This window comes from Poecile atricapillus, chromosome 8, assembly GCF_030490865.1.
Source record: "Poecile atricapillus isolate bPoeAtr1 chromosome 8, bPoeAtr1.hap1, whole genome shotgun sequence".
Lineage (NCBI taxonomy): Eukaryota > Metazoa > Chordata > Aves > Passeriformes > Paridae > Poecile > Poecile atricapillus.
Window position 1 is genome coordinate 22,645,045 of NC_081256.1, and position 21,130 is coordinate 22,666,174.

General features: G+C 40.7%; 1 protein-coding gene across 3 annotated transcripts in view; it reads right to left on the bottom strand.

The window, feature by feature from the left end:
• FNDC3B (fibronectin type III domain containing 3B) overlaps positions 1–21,130 on the bottom strand; it is a 183,516-nt gene that overhangs the window by 80,772 nt on the left and 81,614 nt on the right. For all 3 annotated transcript variants that reach the window (XM_058844077.1, XM_058844079.1, XM_058844080.1), the window contains 3 exons: positions 10,351–10,427; positions 2,745–2,988; positions 1,515–1,799 (listed from right to left, as the gene is read on the bottom strand). In XM_058844077.1, coding sequence (XP_058700060.1) covers positions 1,515–1,799; positions 2,745–2,988; positions 10,351–10,427 — 606 coding nt within the window. The remainder of the gene's footprint in view (positions 1–1,514; positions 1,800–2,744; positions 2,989–10,350; positions 10,428–21,130) is intronic.

A 21,130-nucleotide genomic window follows, 5' to 3' on the forward strand; every position in this document is an offset into this window, starting at 1 on the left:
TCCATCCCTTGCTGTTCCCAGTCTGAAGGCACTCTGGGTGACCAGACTGGATGTGCTGGAGCCTTGACTCCACTGATTTTCTTGGCATTTTAAAAGCACTCGTTCTCTTCAGATACAGCACAGCAGACCAGGCCAAGGCAAGGAATTAGACAAACTCAAGGGTTGCAGGAAACCCTAAGACAAGATGCTTTAAAACGATTTCTAGATTATTTCAGAAGTGATCTGCTGGACTGACTCAATACCCACTGAACTGATAGTGTAAGGCAAGACTCTAATGCAGATCTTTCACACACATGCCTCAAACACCTCATGTATTCCACCTCAAATAAACACTTAAACATAAATAAGAATACTAAAGTTTGCATAAGCTGATTGGCAAGAAATAACTACGAAGTCTAATGCAGTGATTCATTTTCTTGGATTACAGCATTCCCAAATACAGCTCCTTGCTAATTCTAAAGACCCTGAAGCACGTCTGCAAATCCTCATTCCTTACTATGCCAGCAGCATTTTTTCCCCCCTCTTTGGCTATTGACACAGTTAATTTTCATAACTATTTCTTTCAGTTATGTCTCACATGTGAAAGTAGAGAGCCATATAAATACACACTCTGTAGATAAATAATGGAAAACCTATGTTTTACACATAAATTTACTCAAGATATTTCAATGTGTGCTACATTATGAGTATCTCGGACATGCTGCTTTGGTTACTACATCAAAGTTTGTTCAGGCAGCTGCTGCTGTAGCAGTCAGCAAAGAGACAAGCAGAGAGGTGAAAGGCAGGTAAGTATAAGGGATTAAAACAAGTTACTAAACTCAATTTAGGTAGAACTGGCTGTGTGCAGAATGGCTTGTGATAAAGGAGACTTGATTACAGTAAAGCATTGGATCGTTCATCTAAAGTTTGAAATTTTTAAATGACTAGTCTCTGAAAAAGCTCAAGAAAATTATTTCAAAAGTAGCCAGACTTATTTGACCACTATATCCAATGCCTAACATTAATAAATTTCTTCTCAGTTTTGTTTTCAACTAATCTTACTTTCACTGAATTTTCACATTAAAAAAAAACCTTGGTTTTTCAGTCATCACCTCTAAACTTTCTAATAACTTTACGAGGTTAAGCTAGGATATGCAAAATAGTGGTTCCTAGCAGTCAGACTTTAGTTACAGCTTAATTGTCCATGAAGATTTTTGTGACGTGCCAAGATGCCTCTCCGAAAAGCAAAATAAAACCAAGACCCCGCCCATAAAATGCATTTCTGCTTCCAACAGATAGAAAGAGAATGATGCTGCATCGACCAAGGGAGCAGTCACAAAAGATGGGGAGGCTCAGGGTTCACCTTACAAAACAAATACAGCCCAGCAAGCCCAGCGTTCGTATTTAAGTTCACACCGTATTAACGCGTGGGTGGGAGTGTTTCTTGGCACGGCCACTGGATCCATACAGAGGAGGTCACAAGCCGGAAAGGTGCAATAAAAAGGAATTAAAAATAAATAAAACCCTTGTTTTACCATGTGGGTCTTGTTCATTTGACTTTGGGCTGCTCCTTGCTCTGCGCTCCGGTTTCTTCAGGGCCGGGGCTCCCCCGCCGCCGCTGCTGGCCCCGTTGTGGCTCTTGGCATAACCATTGTACACCGTGGTGCAGCTGCCTATATGGCTCTTGTAGATGGAGGAAGGAGGGCTGTTCAGGCGGTTCTGGCGGTCAATCTGCCTGTCTTTGAGTTTTTTGTGCTGTGGTTTGCTGTACTGATCTTCCCTGGTGATGTAGCTGGACATCCCATATAGTGGTATGATTTCTGAAATGGAACGGTTCACCCACGTTAACTCGGAATAACAAAAATCACTGAGGTTTGTTTGGGGTTTTTTTCCCCAGAAAACCAAATTCCTGGCCATCTCCAAATGAAATTACTCCAGCTGTTCCTGGAGATTTTTAAAAGAAAACCCTTTTTTGCAATTATTTTGTATTAACTGTGCTCCTTTGATGACAGAATTTTACTTTGGATAAGTGTGCAAAATACTGCTATTAGGATGATGTTTTTCCCCTCCTTTTCAGTACTTATGTTTCAGGGACACAGATTTCAAGCAAAAATCCAGACAGAACTGATCTTTTGGAAAAAGCCTTCAGAAGTTCAGAGCAATTTAGCATTTTCTTCCTCAGGGGCTGACTGGACAGAACAAGCTGAGATGTGCTGGTTTCAAGCTGCCAACCCTAGATTACAAGCAATTTAATTTCCCAGTATAAATAGACTTTACAATCGTGTCAGCTGTGCTGCCTAAGGAGAGAAGTGCAACACGAAGTAGAACCTTTGGAAATTAAAACTACTTAAAAAAAAGTTTAACCATTATCATAAATATCATGTACACTCTTCAGATACACTTCATTAAATACAATCCCCACTTCTCCCTCCAAGGATGACTCTTTCTTAACCTAAGGCAGGTCGGCTTGAAGGAATTATAGTATTTCCTGATTTTTTCTATAATTCAATCCTCCTCTTTGTGCTTCACTTTGAGTGTGAATCTTGAAACTATCATGCCCAAAACAGTCTTTTCTTTGTTGGCAAAATAAAAATGGATACTCTGGGTAGCTACAGCCCCCCCATGTCAGGTTATTAAAGGAGGCTCCATCCATGTAAGAAAGGCACTCTCTAAGTTCTCCATTCCTACTCTTGGTTCTCCCAGCCCTTAAACCTTGCTGAACACAGGTGTGAAAGGCCATTTCCAGTCCCTTCCTCCCAGCTCACCTTGCTCTCCATATATTGTTGGGGGAAGATGATGCTGTGGGAAGAACTGTGGTGGCATGTCCCCAGGTCCAGTGACAGGAGGGTAAAACGCTGTGTGGGAGTTGTGGATGAAATGAGGATGGTGTGCCAGGTAGGGGGGGAGGTGATGGGTTGGCGAGATGGCCGAGGGGTAGCTGGGAGGGAAACACTCCGGAGACTGCGGCGTCACCACCACCCTCCGCACGCCCGTGCTGTCTTCTATCACCTGCAGGGAAAGGAGCACGTCAGGCACCGTCAGAAACAGGCACACCTCTAAAACAGCATTGTTTACAGCTTGTCCTCCCACTGGGAAACAGCTGGGCCTTGGGTTTAGCTTCATGAATAAACAAAATTCTAAAATTAATATCAGCAGAAATAACCACGGTGGTGATGTGGCTTTTCCTGGAGACTCAGATATCCACACTAATCACTGGGAGCTGTACTGCTGCTAGTGATAACTATGTGGGTTAAGGGACAGAATAAATAACCTGCATTTAGGGAGGAAAACAATTGAAAAAGGAACACAAAGCACCAAAATAAACGCACTCATTGGGACTGACCTTATATTCTGCCCATAAAATTTCTACCACGGATTTTGACAGCGCCCTGAGAACAGAGTTAGTAACACTTTGGAAAGCAGCTGGCACTGCTCTTATGCAGAGGATGAACACAGACTTGTACTCTGCAGGAAGCTGCTGTGCTGGCCTACATTTGCAAAGGAGCTGCTCTGTTTGTAGCAGGTAGCTGCTCAGGATAAATCAAAGGGCAGAGGGTTTGTTTCTGTTACAGAGCTGGTCTATACATCCACACAAATCAGCTCTGGGATATGCATAACTTGGCCCCTAACGCCATAGTCAAAGCACGTAAAAACAGATGTAGGAAGGTGGAAATGTGCTTAGGCTGAAAAATGGTTTTCAGGCTATAATTTTTCCAGAGTTGTATTTCTGGAGAACAGTCAACCAGCCAAATTTCAATCCAGACTTAGGAATCAAGCGTTTCTTGAAGCTCATTCAACAAAATTCTGCCATTTCTTAAACTAAAAAATACAACCAATGTAAGAACAATTACTATCCCTTTGAATCTGTATGCTGGCATGCATGAGGTAGAAAAGCATGAAAGAAGCCTAATTTAATTTCATACAACAAACAGGTTGTTAAAACCCCCATTTTCTCTGAACTGACTGATGGCACACAGATGGAGCAGTATCTGTGACGAGAATGTTGTATGAGATAAGTGACCCTGCACCAAAGGCACCTGCTGCAAGATGCTGCCACTCTCAGCTGATCATCACACCATCAGCTGGAGCTATCCATCCCTTAGCAGCACCAGCAGAAGAGACTCTGCTGTGGATTGCCCACACTCCAGTGGCTCTCATCACATCTTTTTCTTTAGTGTCTTTACTCTAAACCACACAAAAAATAAAAAAAGTGTATCCTGGAGCAGAGGAATGGCACAGCAGCTGTTTGTGCCACACAGGACCAGCCCTGCCCAGGGGCAGTGCCCACAGCCCTGAGCAGAACTGCTCCAGCAAACGGCTCCTGCCTCAGGCATCAGCTGAGCAAGGTATCACAAGAGGGGAAAACTCACCCAGGAGCAAATGCTGACCCAATTCCTGCCCCAGGCCACGTGTGCCCTCAGGTTATGCACATTTACGCCTGTTAGCTACGGGCTGTGACCACGGACACACAATTTCTGTGGCTTGGCTGGCCTCTACAGAAGACAATTTTCTATAGAAAGTTAATTCATTCACTTGTAACACTTCACATTAAAAATGTGTTGCTCGCTGAGTAACCATTACAGTAATTGTTTGGCTTAACATACTTGATTCTACCCTCAAAATTTACGACTTCCACTAGCAATTTGTCAGCTGCCAGCTTTAAATTTCAAAGACTTTACAGAGTCCTCAAAAGACAGCTGAACCTCAGAGATTTAGACTATCACATCCTTTCAACTGCTGCATTTTCAGGCTTCCCAATTCTGCTCCACAGCATCTCTTATCCTGCTGCCAGGTCTCAAACCTGCACTCTGAAACCTGGAAAAGAGGGAAATCCTTTTCTGATTAGCACACATTTGGAAAACAGAACTACTTAGCTAGGACTGTGCACAAAAATGCTGAATTTAACTCCCAGACTCAGATTATGCTGTAACTTAATTGAGAGAGCAAGTTCCTACATCCTGATGTGAGAGGTTTTCATCGTGGCTTTAACTAGTCCAAGCCTCAAAGCCACCTCCAAGCTCTTATCTCTGCATCTAGACCAGCTACATGTGCCTTTTGTGCTCTGGTGAAAGATGAATATATTAAGGAACAGATTTAGACAGAAAGCTTGTACACTGAGCAGCACATAATGTAAACCATATTTAAAATTATTAGGATTCAGCTTCCTGAACTATCATTTATAAAGCAGGGAGGAAAGCTCAGAGTCCTGTCAAAGACTTTCTGATGAAATTACCCTGATAGATGAAGCTATAAAATATCAACAGGACTGAGAGAAGCCAAATATGAGGGGATAGAACAGCAAATTTCAGTTGGGAGGAATCTACAACCACCAACTAGTCCAACTCAGAGAATGAGCCAGCCTTCCAAATTACTTTAGTTGAAAAGCCAAGACACTAATATCTTTTATTTGTTTCCTCCCAGGCCATGAATGCAGACAGCATTATTGTTATTCTGTGTGCATACATTACAAATGAACACAAAAACACAGGGGACCTTGCAAAACCCACTTTATTTCCCAATCCTACAGGGCATTTTCTCTCTAAACTAGGAATTATTGGTATACATGTACATTTCTGAAGCGGCACATTCAATCTTTAAATATTCTGTCCTTAACAAATCAAAGTTGGTAATCTGATTAATGTGTTTTATGCATTAGGTAGCTATAAAGACTGCAGATATCCCTTGATCTGTAAAACCTGCAGTGAGTAGATTGTAGTAGTGCCACTCTGGGAGACAACACTCAGTTCATCAAAGATAGATAAAATCAGAATTGATCCATTCATGAATAAAAAGCATAACTTAGCAGAGAGGTTCAACTTTGCTATTTTAAGAAGAAATCTGCAATTCTTTGCATTTGCTTAAAACCATTTCTCACAAAGATCCTAAGTTCATCTGGAAACACTGCTAAACAGTCTCCACTTCATTGCCAAGAATCAACAAAATCCTAATCCTTGTTGAGGTCTCTAGATGCAACTGGAATATTAAAAGTAATTACTATTACTAATTTTAGCACTTTATATTGCAAGAAAACAAATATCTCTTGTCATTTGGCACCTAGAGATAAACTTCCATTATTTTGTGGGATTTCTTTCAAACAGTTAGTAGGTAAATTGTCTTTTGCTGGTATTTTTTGTGCTTGCTGGTGTAAGTGGCATGCCACCTCAATAACAATACTATTATAGCATAGTTCTGTGTGGGTTTTTTCCCATATTTTAGGGAGCTTAATTGCTATGTGAGGTAGGTGATGATCTTTCAGGGCAGTCTGGGTTAACATTACTCACAGACAATAAAACTGCCTCCCCCATTGGTTGCCACATTTTGGGAATGCCATTTCAAATGTTATTTGTTTTCCGGTGCAGATATTACTGTAGTAACTAGAGATAATTCATGGATTCAAAGTACATCACACTGCCCCATGTTGTCTTATTTTTCTCCACTGAAATTTAGTATTATACTCTAAGGAAAAAGGTACAGCAATTGTGCACAGCTAAGTTGTACCTGTATTTTTTGAGTCCCAGTTAAAAAAATAACCACCTTCATTCTGTAACATGCCTTTACTCTATGAGTTTATATAGCAATATGCAAGTAATTTCCACTTACTTTCAAAAAAAAACCCAAACAACCCTTATTTTGCTTAAATTTAATGTGCTAGATTCAGCAAAGACATTTGGAGCTCAGCCACTGGGTGGACCACAACCAGTACTTTGTGAATTTCATAAACTAATTTGAAACTTCATTCATCTGTACCCAAAACCAGTACAGAATGAGCTCATCCACGAGGCACTTGGATGTCAACATTTTATTTATTCATTTAATTTCTTAAAGATGCCAATCCGAGTTCACGCCAGTCACGGCAAGTTTGCATCACTATCTTTAGAATCCATCAGTATTAAATCAAACACAAAATTAAATCTATGCCTTCAGTGTGGAAAATAGACAGATAAATATCTAGAATGCTGGCAAGCATCAACATTTGGGTACTTCAAATCTGCAATGATCCAGTTCTTCAGGACCAGTGCCCATGAACTCAAAAGGATCACCACTTCATGGCTTGCTCCATATGAGATCTGCACAACCTTCCTTGTGCTCAAAGCTTTAATGAGGATCACCCTTGTTAAAGGATGCCTTGATTGACTGCAGTCCACAGAACACCCAGATCGGCTCTGTGAGCAGAAAGCCACACAAAAAGGAGATTTTCAGCAAAACCTGATGCTAGCCAAACATGCTTTTGGAGAAGAACACCTCTCTTAGGGGAGAGAACGTATCCAGGACCAAAATCCTGATTTTCAAAGATGGGATAAATTTTCTACCATTTTAAATGTCATTTAAAGACATTGCTCTTTCCAGAAGTTATGCTTTAGTTCTGTCAAATGCCATGTGCTTGGTGCAGGAATATTGAACTGCAGGACCACGGCACAAATTGAACATTTCAGCCCACAGAAGACCAATGGCCAAAGAAGGTTTTTCAACACATGTGCACCTCATGGTCCAACCAGTAAATTTGTCCTTTAGTCTTAAAATATCTGTGGCAGAGAGCTCATATTAACAAACCTGTAAATAAAATCAAAAGTGGAGTTTCATGCCAAATTTTTATGTCCAACTACACACAAATAACCTCTCAAATTCAAGTGGAATTGCTCCAGATTTATTTCAGAGAGAGCAGTCCTAAGCCAGTATCACTAAACAAGCAAGTTAATGATCCTGCTTTTTGATATTTTCGTTTTTCTAGCTCTCCTAATCAGAATACTTCAAGCCTTCCTCCTCTACTACCAGACATACACTGTAAAGCAGGAAGCACAACTCATGAGGATGTCCCCAAATTTAATACCTTAGCCTTCAAATCCTTAATCTCACTTAAAAGTTGCAGATAAAGAAGCTGACATCACACCCATTTAATGCAGATTTCTCTGCCATGTCACCTTCCACAACCAACTTTTGCAGCAGAGATATTGTCCACCAAGAGCACAGCAAGGAACTTCTCTTGTCTATATTTAACCAACCCTTAGCCCACAAAGAGTTGCAGGGACATGAACCCTGATCTGATAGCCCATATCTGCCAGAGGTGCACAGAGGTTTGTCTGCTGAAAAAGATAATGCAAAATACTGGCTCTTCAAAGAGCTGGACTTTTGAGAGCAAAACCACAGCATGAAAGATTTGAACTGGTGGTGTGTATTTGTTTTCTGCTATTTTCCTGGATCATTTCCTGCCCTGGCTAAGCCTCATCATTGGGAACATCTCCTTAACATCAACAAACCCAGCTTCTAGTCACAATTATTAACATGGTCCTTGAAGTGCAGAAACTGAGTGTGTGTTTGTGCTGCTTCCAGTGGGGCTGACCTTGCAGGGCTCACGTCCTCCTGCCAATTGTTCCAAAGAGGTGATGAAGCACCACGTTAATCCCGCGTTGCAACCATTCAATAACTCATGTAATATTCAGGGCTAACACAGGCTTGGCATAACAAAATGGAAATAAGATTTCATGCCCTTTTTTAATAGGCACTGTTGCTTCTCTGCAGGGGTATTGCTTTCTGCCTGACTCCTAGATTTACACTTTAGGGAGAAATCAAACCAGAAATCAAACCAGAAATCAAGTCTATTTTGATTCATATCCAGAGTGCATTAATTTGCTTTATGGCCTTTCCCTTGCCATGTCAAATTTAAGTTGTGTTCTAATTGTTTATCATAAAAGACTGGGTTTAACTATGAAGCAATAGACAAAAGCAAGAGCAAATAAGGCAGAGACATTTATTACAACAAAGAACTAATTTCATTACTACAGACTTTCAACTACTATTTAATATGAAGCAGTCTGAAAGACAAGAGGCTCACTCACCACAGAACAGAACACACATTCCGCTGCAGAAAAGTGCCGAACACAGAGTTTCCCCCTAAAACTTTACAACATATTTCCAGCTCCTTGGAAAAACTGCTTCAGAAGAGGGTTTTTGGTTGGATTTTTTCTGGTTAAGAAACTACTTAAAGGCTTCTTTAGTGGAATTATTATGGTGCCCCACAAAAAGCTTTACAGAAGAACTGGGCTCAGAGATACAGCTGGAAGACTTTCATCCCTCTGGTTTGGAAAGCATTCCAATTATACCCAACCATTTATCTCAGCACAGAGGTAGAGAGGTATAAACATTTTAATATTAAAAAGGTGTTAAAGTTATTTCAGAGGAAGAATAAATCTTTAGATAAACCTCTGCATGATACAGGCAAGTTTATTAAATTAGGTGAGCCCATGAGGAGCATTAAGCAGCAAAAGCTGTCTCAAAACTCCAACCAGTCCCCTTGGGAGGACTGAGGAGCAGAAGGACCACCCTGACATCCTACCCTCTTCTCCTAGGCTGGCTAACAAATTCCTTCTTACTTGAAGTATGTTTTCACTCTGTTCAGAAGTCAAAATACCACAGAGTGATTGCAGTATTTTGTGGGATTTAAGTATGACGCCATCCACAATTTTTCAGAATTACACAAGCTCACATGTTTCCTGGGGAGGAGAAGAGACTCCAGGACATCATCTATTTTCTGCTTAACAAGATGCCAAGCTGTATCTATCAAAAAGTTTTATGATATTCATAAGGATATCTGAAATACTTTGTGTACTTTTAAGGAAGCTTTTGGTCCAGGTCTCAATGAAAATGGTAAAATTATTGGATTTATTGTATTGTTCACAGCTGTTATGCCTTATATCAATCTTTTGGTTTGGTTTTTTTCCTTACCTCAGAAAGAGTCTAAGCTTTGCAGAAGATGGAAGGAACACACTGGTAATCTGGGGTTATTTACACAGAAGAGCAGTAGCTGTTCAAGAGTTCCAAAACCTAACAGCTTTGTGAAACCTTTTCCATTTTTTCCATAAATAGATAGTTAAATCACATTTATTCTTGAAAACACACCAAAACCCTCAGCTCTTGGTATGCTGTAGAATTTCTGCTGGAAAGATACTGAGGATCAATAGCATATTTTACAGCTACAGTGGCTCCTTCTCTCACTTCCATGGTCCCCTACCCCTTCTGACTGTCACACAAGGACTTGAGGCATTACCCAACATCAAGGACTTCTCCCCTGATCACAAACAATACAAGTTGCATTTATAGGCTCAGTCTGTGTGCAGAGCTTTTGCTGGTGCTCAAATCCCAAATCTATTACAAATACCAGGGTGTGAAGGTGCACATCCCTGCTCACTTGTGCAAAAGTGGGCATACTATCAGTACAGGGCACAAGCATGAAAATGTGCATTACCATTTTCATTAAAACCCCTAAATTAAACTTCAACCAAGTAGATTTCTCTATCTGGATCAATGCTTTTGCTTTTACATTTTATATTTTTTATTATTTTAATAATAGAAATTTTAATTCTTCAAGAAGCATACCTGTGAGATATAACCAGGAGGCACATGAATAGGGGGAATGGATCCATTGGGTGACATCATGGGAACCTCTGCTGGTCCTAATAAAAAGAGAGTAATAAGATATCAGTTTTTCAAAAAAATAGCATAATTGCTTAGAAAAGGTTAAAAATAGCTTTATTTTTGAAGCCTGCAATAACAAAATGAGCAGCTCCACTAATTTCTGGTATATGGAAAATGCCTTGTGCCATCATTCTGAGAATAAGATCGTTGTTCAATGACTTTACCATATATTCTGCTGAAATAATATTTTCATCATAAAACAGCTAGAACACAGACTTTATATTACCCACTGATCAACTTATACAGCATTAAGCAGTAACACAATATGTCCTTTAGCAGCCCACAATTCCTATACTGAACTCTGGTTAAGTTATTCTTGTTGAAGGCATAGGAGCAGGGAACAAAGCAGAAACTGTGCAGCCTGGAATTAGGCAGCTTCCAAGGAAAGCGTCCAATTGTAGCAAAAAAAAAAAAGTCACATATGTGAAAAACTATCTATCTATTTAAGAATGCACAAAGACCAAATTCATTATCTCAGCTATTCAGACTAACCTTGGAATGTGGTTATACAAGCAAGAAGCTTATGGTTTCCACTCTGAAATCCAGCTCTGAACATGCAAGTTCCATTTTGAGGCACTGAGTACAAGTACAACAAAGCAAGTGCCATAACCACTGTGCTTCTGGAAATGGAGCCTCATAGCTAAAAGAAAGTGTCTAGATAAAATGGAAATAGTTCTCTCAACTGTTCATTGATTCACCCATTAACTTTGGGAACATCACATGGTGCAGCCAGTAAAACAAATCCCCCAAACATCAGACAGATGTTTGCAATCAGAGTTTGCTACTTGGAAAAGAAAAATTAATTTCATTCCTTCCTTACTGCATATTAAAATCTAACACTGAACTGTTAATTAGCCCATTTGCCCCCATGGTCAAACTCTTGAGAGGTGCTCAGCAGGAATCTGCTCCTTGTCACTGCAAACTGAATTTCAGCTTTGACTGACAACACCATCACCTTCTCTGATGGAGAAGCCATCCTGCATCTCCAAACCACATCACATTCTAGGGAAGGAAGCTGAACACTAAAACATATGAAGCACTTCAGGCACAGATGGGATGCAATGGCCTGTGGGAGTGACTGCTCCTAAAACTTAAACTAATCTAATGAAATCTCCAACAACAAACTGAGTCACAGTCTGCTATCTGATATCAGCAAAACCAGTCCACATTAAATTAGCAGTCATTCCCTAGCCATCTGCATTTTTATACTCCTGCTGCTTCTGGTATAATCAGCAAAACTTCCCCCCTCCCAAAATCCAAGTTACACACAGGAATCCATCTGAGTTATTTTTACCTCCTCTTATCTCGGTTTGTTTTCTCTATCCAGTTATTTACAGTCTAACCAGCCCCTGCAGCTTTTACTACTCACATCTAGATTTGAAATACAGCAAACCATCATCAAGTGTATAAGGCAAATGGGAACTCTGAAGCTTAAATTTAAATATTTTGGATCTGGATTTGCTGGACTTCATACTTTCCTACACTTAACTATAAGGGGAATTTTACCTACAGTACAAGCCCAGTAAGGAAAAAAAAAAGCTAATACTTATTATTCAGTTCATATGGATTTCTCTCTTACCCTATGGCCCTCATAACAATATTTGTCTCCCCAGACAGCCAACAATTTTAGTGTCAATGGAAAAACTTCAGGCTGAACAGTAAGTGATTATTGGGAAGGAGCTGCCATGTAAATGGCTTTATTTAAATCCATCAAAAATATGAAGTGACAATTGCTTCAGAACAGAAATATTGTTTGAATAAATGTGCCTTTCCAATCAAAAAAAACCTCCACAAACTTCTTTTGAGTTTTTTATTTCTCTCTGAATCCACTTTGGTCTGTACACACTGCCAAGTTTTGTTCCACAGTAAGCTGGGCAGTACATAAAAGGCAAAGGCTGATATTGTGAACATGCAATGATGTTTTTCTCAGGATTTAATCCACACTGGATTATCAAGAGCTGTTCAGTTTTTCAGGACAGAACATGCTTGAAAATCTGTAAAATGAATAGTTAACAGTTATGTGGCACATTCCTTGTCAATGATTTCTCAAAAACAACTGCAAGAAAAACTGTTGATATAAACCAAAAAATCCCAAGTTCACCATTTAAATAGACAATAATTTAAATATTGCACAGAAATGTTGCTCAGTAGAATGAAGCATTATGCATAAACTCTTTCAGCCCTTCAACAAAACTTCTTATAATTGTACTGGCCAGTTGTTCTAAAAAATAGCTACTCTGACTAGGAAATAAACTCAAAAATGGAACAGTTTTGGAGTTTCTACACAGAGAGCAGACATATACAACAAACAAGCAGCATTTTTCTCAGCATGCTTCATATCTGCCCTTCCAAACCTTGTGCCAACTGCTCATATGGAGTAGTGATCTACTTGCAGGAAGAAATCAAACTCCCACACTGATACTGTTGACTATAACACTTCCACTCCAATAAAAAAGAAAAAAAGTAATATTGTGTTTTATCATCAAAACGTGCACCGTGCAAGATGAGTCTTAACCTTGCATATGACCCACAAACTGTTAAAGTCATTTGGATAACAGGTTTTAAAAGACTGACAGCCTGGTGATTTGCAGCTAGATTTTGTTTCCACTGCTTTGATTTCAGGGTTAGCCAAATGACTTTAGCACACATTATTGCATTCCTCTCATCAACAGTATCAAAACAACTTCAAGTGGTAATAAAATAAAGACCCCCGCCTCCACAGCTCAATGAGTCCCAGCAATTATTAAAGATTCTTCTTGTTGTCCAACCAATATGGTTAACACTGAAACAAAACTGTACCTTTTGTTTAGCTTGACTTTTGGTTGGTTGTTTTTGGGGTTGTTTGTTTGGGGGATTTTTTTAGTATTTTTTATTATTTCTAAAAAAGCAGAACATTAGAGGAGGATGTTTCTCAGCTGCTTGTATTCCCAAGATGGACCTAAGTACTGTATACTCTCAGGAATCACAACTTTGCAAGTTTAAAGAAGCTTGTGGCTCAATACAAAGTTTACCCTAAATGAGAAAACGTCTGTCCATTCTACCAGAGATGCTGCACACTGAAGTGAGCTCGCTGGAGCACTTTTCAAAGCTGTTAAGAAAATGCAGATTGGCTGCTGAGTTCCTAATGAAACTGAGCCAGCAGCACTTGGCCACCTCTGCTGACAAAGCCAGTGGCCAAATTCCACCCCAAACTCCTTTCCTGGGAACACAACACATCTCTGGCTCCTGGAGGGCTGCCCTGTCCAAAATGCAGGTGCAAGGAAATTATTCCCCCTCCTCTGAAAGAAAAGCTGGAACCACCAGGCTGGAGGCACCAATGTCCACCTTGGCAGTCAGGAGACAGACCCCACTTGTCCCCTGCTGGCAGAGCACAGTTTTCCTATTTTTAACACATTAATATTTAACAGAATAAAACTTCGAATAAGTAAAAGAAGCAACTCAGTCTCACATAGTGGCAGAACTAATTAACACCTTGACACCCCAGTCTCAGCCTTTCCTCCTCTTCCCAAACACCTGCTCCCTTGTCCCACCCTGTCACCCTTCTGATGACATTAAAGCTGAATATTTTAACCATTTCAGATAACCAACAAGGTTTCGTAAATCTATTGCCTTTTTAAAAAACCACCTGCATGCTCAGTCTAACAAAAATGACAACAATTATTCTTTTCCTTCTTGTGCCATGTTTTATTGGGTGATTTTACCGCACATCAAAACAGGGCTCCCTTCCACCTCTTGTCTCCCACTTGCCCAGCCAGAGGATGTTCCTGTCAAGCAGAGATTGACAGTTCTTCTGGTCATTTTTATTCCTTCTGGAATAATGTCACAGTGTACTTGAGAAACTTCTGTCCCAAGATTTTCAAGGCTAATTATAGCCTGGGTTGAAACCCATGACACTTTCAAAATTCTTGTACAAAACCAGTTTTGGAATAAGTATGTGCTTTTTTTCCTGTTCCCTAGTGACCTTTAATGTATGCATTAAAGATCACTTTAATCAATTTTCTTGCCGTAAATTATAAAAGTCAGAATCTGGCATTTCAGTTCCTCGAGCTACAGCAACTTCTTTCCTATTTCCTTCCTTCCACAGGGCAAAGAAGTCATTTTACCACACCATTTTCATGAATGCTTAGAGAGCGCTGCTTTTCTTTATTATGTCCCCTGTAGAATATTTTTCACATCCAGCTCCAGCACATGGGCATGTTTTACACAGAGTTTCTAGTGACTGTTTTGCAACTACCAAACTACCAGGTTTCGTTATTTAGTTCCCATTCTGAGAGCAGTTACTGGAAATTTCCTGAAGTTCAGGAATTTCTCAGCCCTGTTTCCAGCAAACACATACCAATTTACCATTTCACACCACAATACTCTCACCTGCAGAGAAACAACATGAAATCTAGTGATTTTGCAATTTGAGTTTCAAAGTTAAGAATCCCGTACATTTTAATAACAAGAACTTACTGAACTAGCTATGTGAAAAATTAAATTCAGGGAGGAAAATGCATTAAATTTTATAAAGCTTAACAGTTAAAATTAACCCATGGAAAAACATTCTGCCATTCCCTGATCCACAACAAAACTGGTATCACATCTTTCACATGTAACCCTTCTCAGGAAGTAAATCTATGGAGCAAGAGGTGTGACGGAATGAAAAGGAGAGATAATTAAAGGGCAAATTGGTCTGCTTTGCTAAAACAAATGACCCAGGGCTTGCTGACCTTGGCTGGGACCCAAGGGTTTGCATTTTCACATGGATGAGCAGCTGTTCCGGAACAATTTCCTCAATGAAACAAGCACAAACAGGCTCCCTGTCAGGCACACGTGTCTTCTCCCTCCACTTGGTTATTCTCAAAGCAGCTTACGAACTAAACAAGGTGATGACAAGGAAAAGAAAAAAAAAAAAAACACCCTTCCAGAAGATCCTTCCATTCATCTTCTTCCCTCCACAGCAGAGCTGTGGTGAACATTTTTCCCAGCCTTTTGGCCACAGCCTAGAACTCTTTGTTAGCACCAAGACAACATGACCTATCAGAGCATTTTGTATAAACCTTCAAACCAGGATGTAAAGAGCACTCACATACCAGTATCACCACAATTTTGAACCACACTCTTTCCTAGACAAGAGCTAATTCAGCCCCTAACTTACCTCTGCTCACATACAGTACAAGGCAGAGTCAACTCCCAGGTGTCTGTTCAAGTTCCTAGGTCTTAAATCTGCTGCTGATCAAGATCTAAATACTTTGTCCTTAGAGCAGTGTGAATTTGTAGATTAAAGCAGCTCCACATTAGAGAGAAAAGGAGTAGCTTTAACAGTATTAAGTGCTTGAAGGGTTGACAGCTATAAAAAAAATACCTTTGGAGAAATCTGAAATGGCAGAAAAAAGTCCCACTCATGCTGCCTTCAACCTGCCAATGGCAGGGTTGTGACAGGTGCTATAATAAAGTTACCTGTGCTTTGATAGAAAAAATGTCCAGCACTTGGTCATCCCCATGGCACCATCTCATGCCTGAGATAGGCAGCAGGCAGAGTTTTATCCTGCCACATGCCCATTCACATTCTGGCACCTCGACTGCTTATTTTCTATTCACATCACAGCTAAGTAGTATGAAGTGATTCCTTCACCTTTGAAGAGTGCAAAAACACTACCAAAACCTTCAAGTTTAACAGAAATGGCTCCATGAATTTCAGATTATCTTGGATCCTGCAACAAATTACTATTTAAATGGAAATGGAACAGCTAAAAGAAAAAGGATAGAAAAAAAAGAGAAGAAAAAAATCAGCTTGAGAAATCCTGCAGGTGTATGGTTTAACCAGTGAGCACAGTCACCTCTGTACGTGCAAACACAGGGTTTGACAGTGGAGACTGAAGCACTTCTGACGTAGGTAACACATTTCTTGAACTCCTTGTGACTTCTATGACCACTCCATGTTTTTTTCTAAATCCCCAGACTACAAATATAACAGTTCTTTACTCACTCTCACAATTGTGAGTTGATTGTCCATTTGCCATAAATATAATTCAAAATAAGATGCCAAACAATGCCAAAAAAAAATAAGATGCAAGTTATAAAAAAACCCACTGGTGCCTTGGAGTTTCAGTACATGATCATTATTAAGACCAAACTGCAAACCCCAAACGCTTGAATGACACGTTCAGCCCTTGGACTCTGCAGCCACAGACCCGACAGGACCAGCCACGCTCCAGTCTGGGTTTGACTGATGCTTTCAACATGTGCAAACGAACTCACTCAACCAAACATCCAATCAAACTGCTCAGAAATCCGTGCCAAACGCATCCAGCTGACAGTTCCTGGAGCATTTTCTGGCTTATTTACACGACAGCACCTTTGCTGTTTACACTGGAGCCTCTTGAAAGCCGTTTGCGTTACGGCGTTTGCTGCTTGACCTGCTGCACGCAGCGGGAGGCTCCAGCACGCCCAACCTGGAGTTAAACAACAGCACCCCACGCTTTCATGTCAGAACCACAAGATTCCTACTCAGCAGCGTGCTGGTTTGCAATGTGTGTCTCCCAGATGTTGTATTCTGGTTTGGGGCATATTCTAGAAATAATGCAGTAACCTGCAAAAACAGGAAATTAACTAAAAGCTATCGGTTGCCCCGAACATGCCCTGTCCAAAACTACCACAGTACTACAGCAGTCACACAGCAGCACAATCTCAGCCGAATTCTGAGAGGAAGTCAGGTTAAATGCTCACTCCTGTCCACCACAGAACTATGAATTAATAACTTTTCAAGCATCAAACGTTTGTTGTTTCAAACATGAAGTGGTTTGAATTTGGAGAGACTCCAAAAATTTGGATCCTGAGAGCATAGAGCTGTCCCGCTCCTCACCTGCCATCCTGCACCTTGGTTTGGGGTTCACCACACTTCACTAATTTAACAAGCAGAGATAGGTCCAGACAAGATCCACAGGCTGTTTAACAGCCTGGAACATCCTCTCCTGGTGCATCTAAAACTTCTCCTCCTGCCGTGGGGCTGGAAGGAAAGGGAAAAGCACGTGGGGACAAGGACCCGGTCCCAGAGCATATGGCTACCCCACCCCAGTGACAAAGTATCAGTGACCACACTCTGCAGTGATGACATTTAAATTTACACATTATGAGAACCTTGGACAATCTAAAGCTCACTTAAGTCTTTCAAAAAGGTTGGACAAGTAAACTTGTTCAGCCACAGAGAATGGAGCTGGATAAGGGGGATTCTTCAGATCTCTTGCTGTTCCTTCAACATTCCCAGGTGAGTTTTGTTTCTTTTTTAACTAGACCCATATATCTTTCACTCTAGAGCTTCAATTTACAGGCAACATTTTGGAGTGGAACACTTTTTGTTGTTGTTTTGAACAGAAATGGAGTATTTTCCTGTCCTAATCCGAACAAACAAGTTGGAGTCTTTTGCTAAAATAAACCCTTTCTGATGGTTGGCTCACCAGTTGCTACTGCAAAAACACTTGCAAAGAGTATGTTGCAATACTTCAAGCATTGAAAATAAGCATATTCCCATGGCAATTCACCAGATGGGCTACAGATTGTAAATCATAAATGTCTAGACTGAAACACAAGAGACAAACATCTGTCTAAAATCAGTTGACTTGAATGGCAAATACTGTTAAATAAATTAGGACTACTTTGGAAACAAAGAGAACAACCAACTACTTGAAAACATCTGAAATTAATCCATTAGCACACAAGCCACAACACAATAACCTGAAACTGGAGAGACATTCATTTCGTGAGGAATATTAGCCCAAGATATGACATCCTGACATCTGAGGCAGGAGCACAAAAGCGTTTCTGTGACCCAGCACCACGTTACCCCACGAGGACTCACGAATCCATCCCCAGAACATCTGGCTGGAGCACGGTTGTTATTCCCCTCGCTTCACCAGTGAAACTGTGGGACAGAGTAATGAAATGCCTGATGCAGGGTCACACAGGAAGTTTGTGGGAACGTAACTGGACACAAACCCAGAATAGGATTTAGGTCATAAAGCAACACTTAAGCCTGACTATCACTTCAGACTGCAAAAAAAAAAAAAAAAAATAGGGTATTGCAGAAAAAGTACTCTGTTTCGGAGAAAAAAGTAAGTCTTCCTCATAGCTATCTTCTTTTCCCTTAGTACAACCTTTTGTTTTATGACAGAAATATGCCAGAATGTCCATGGATGAACAGAGAGAACAGCACTACCAAGAAATGTGAGAGAGAAGAGACTTTGCACAGAAAACTGAGCCTGGCCCCTGCACGAGGCTGCAAGAGAGAAAAGAAGACCACAAAGCTGAATTCAGAAATGGGGAAAACCCATCAAGTATCTACTGCCAAGCCACACAAATGATGGGAGATCTCTGTCAGCATCAGGCTTCACTTTAGCATTAAAAAAAATCTCATTTATTAAGTTTTTACACTGCTAAAGCTATGAACAGCTAAAGGAGGATTAGGACCCTCTAGATCAGCTTCCCACCAGACCTATATAACCAGTGGACTAACTTTTAACCAGAACTCAGTTGCAAAGGAAACAGATGTCCTGAGATGAGAATTATTTTACTTCTGTACCAGCTATCAACAGCATTTCCATTTGCACACAGTATGACACTATTCACTTGAATGACAAACAAACCATGAGAACATCACTAAAAATGTTATTTTTCCCTTTTCAATTTTGAGACAGCTCTTCAACACATTCTAGTGATATAAATGTTTTTTGGGGAGTGTGTGTGTGTGTGTGTCAGCTTTCAGCCACATTTATAAAAGGGCACTCACTTGCAGAAAGTTCTGTTCTCTGCAACAGGTTTATACAAATACTGAACACTCAGCTCTGAGCACAATCTCCATCAAAGGCATCAATAATTATACAACACCACTTTCCTGCAACAGTAGAAGAAAATGCTCCAATTATTCACAATATAATTATTTCATTCCCATGGCAACACCAAAAGAACTGTACAATCAGCAACAGACCCAAACCTGGGCAACAATGAAGTTACACAGAACGTTCTCTTCCACCTGCCCCAAACAAGGCAGCTATTAGGTGATGGCTATTCTTCACCTGTCCACCCACAGGGAGAAACATCAGCCAGCCAGTGAAAACTGAACTGAACCAAGCCTCCAACCCTCCCTCCCCATCCAGCACTGCCACAGTGCCACCCATCACCATCACAGGGCTGACGAGTTTTATTTGTGACATGTTTGGATCCTGAACTTCAGTGAATCATCTGAAAGTCTCTGTTTGAATGTGCTCATCAAAAACACAGCAATTAACATCCACCTGCCACAAACAAGCACTCTATCCTGTGAGGGTGGAGAGGGAATGAGAATCATCAACCCTGGTGGTGTTGGGCTATTCTGTGAGGCTGTGGTGAACTGCCATCTCCCTGGAGTAAAAGCACATTTCATGTATACACAAGATAAACATTTTTTTCATTCGTGCATATATATTCAGTAAGTATTGAAACAAAATTTCACTATGTATTAATATTCTCTGTCCCTCTGTTGGGAGTTTTATTACAGTACTGCACTTATACCAGAATTAACGTAGAAAAAAGTGCAAGCTAAAATGTAAAGTATGACATTGAGCACAGGGCTTGGAGATGCTGTTGGTGAGTCCAGGGCTTTCCCAGCTGAGGTTTGCTCACCAGAGGCAGATCCATCTCCTTCCTGCCTTCACAGGGGTTTCACAATTTAATTTCCAGTAAGAATTAAAAAATTAAAAGCTGCATCTTAAGTGGAGAAGTCTCAACCAGAGCACTGTTCTCCTGGACCAGAGAGTGCAGCAGTCAAGTATTTCCCTGAAACAGGGAGCTGCCAGAGCACCAGCTGTACCCGAGTCTCTCCTGACTGATGCTGCTGCTTCAGCACCTCCAGTGACTGAAGCTCCATGAAAACCCCACCTGTGTCTTCCATTGCCTACCTGCCTTTGCACTGAAATGAACTTGCACTTCTTTCCTTTACCACTTTTGCTTCATCACTCTCCAGAGGAGCTTTCTGTTATTTCCATTCCAACAGCCATTCCTGAAATCCCTCACTGCGCCATCACCTTCAAGCCTGCCCTTCCATAGCCCAAACAAAACCCATTTTCCAAGCTTTTCTCACAGCTCATGTTCACAGAGCTCCAATTCTCTTGGCTGCTGCTCTCTGAACATCCTGTAGTCACTCCAGGCCTAAAGGAAGGTGCTCCAATCCCACCTGAACCCCAGCAAGGCACAGAAAGCTGGTTGTGCTGACTCTGGTTCCTCCTCACAGCTTCAACTCCAGCAGACTCTTCCTCTGCTACCCAGTGGCTATCCCAGAAAGGCACTAACTCGCTTTTCCACATCCTGCTGTCGTTTATAAACATTCAAGGTGAGGAGGAAGGCTGTGAGTCACCAGGTTATGCTTGAAGGGCCCTGTCATCCTCCCCTTGTTTTCACTTCATCTCTCATGTTTCTAAGCTGAGCCTTTGCACGGAGCACGTTAGTTGAGTAGTGTTTAAAACATGCCTCTGGGCTACTGACAGCATTGCATCCTTCAAAAAATAAGCCACAAATTCTTATTTTCCCATGTCCCCAGATAAAAAAATCCTAGCACACAGCGTGATGTAGTAGGAGAGTGAGACTCTGCCCTTTCTAAATAAATTAACTGTCAATGAGAACCAAATATCATGCAATTAACTAAATTATTCTAATTATTCAAATAACA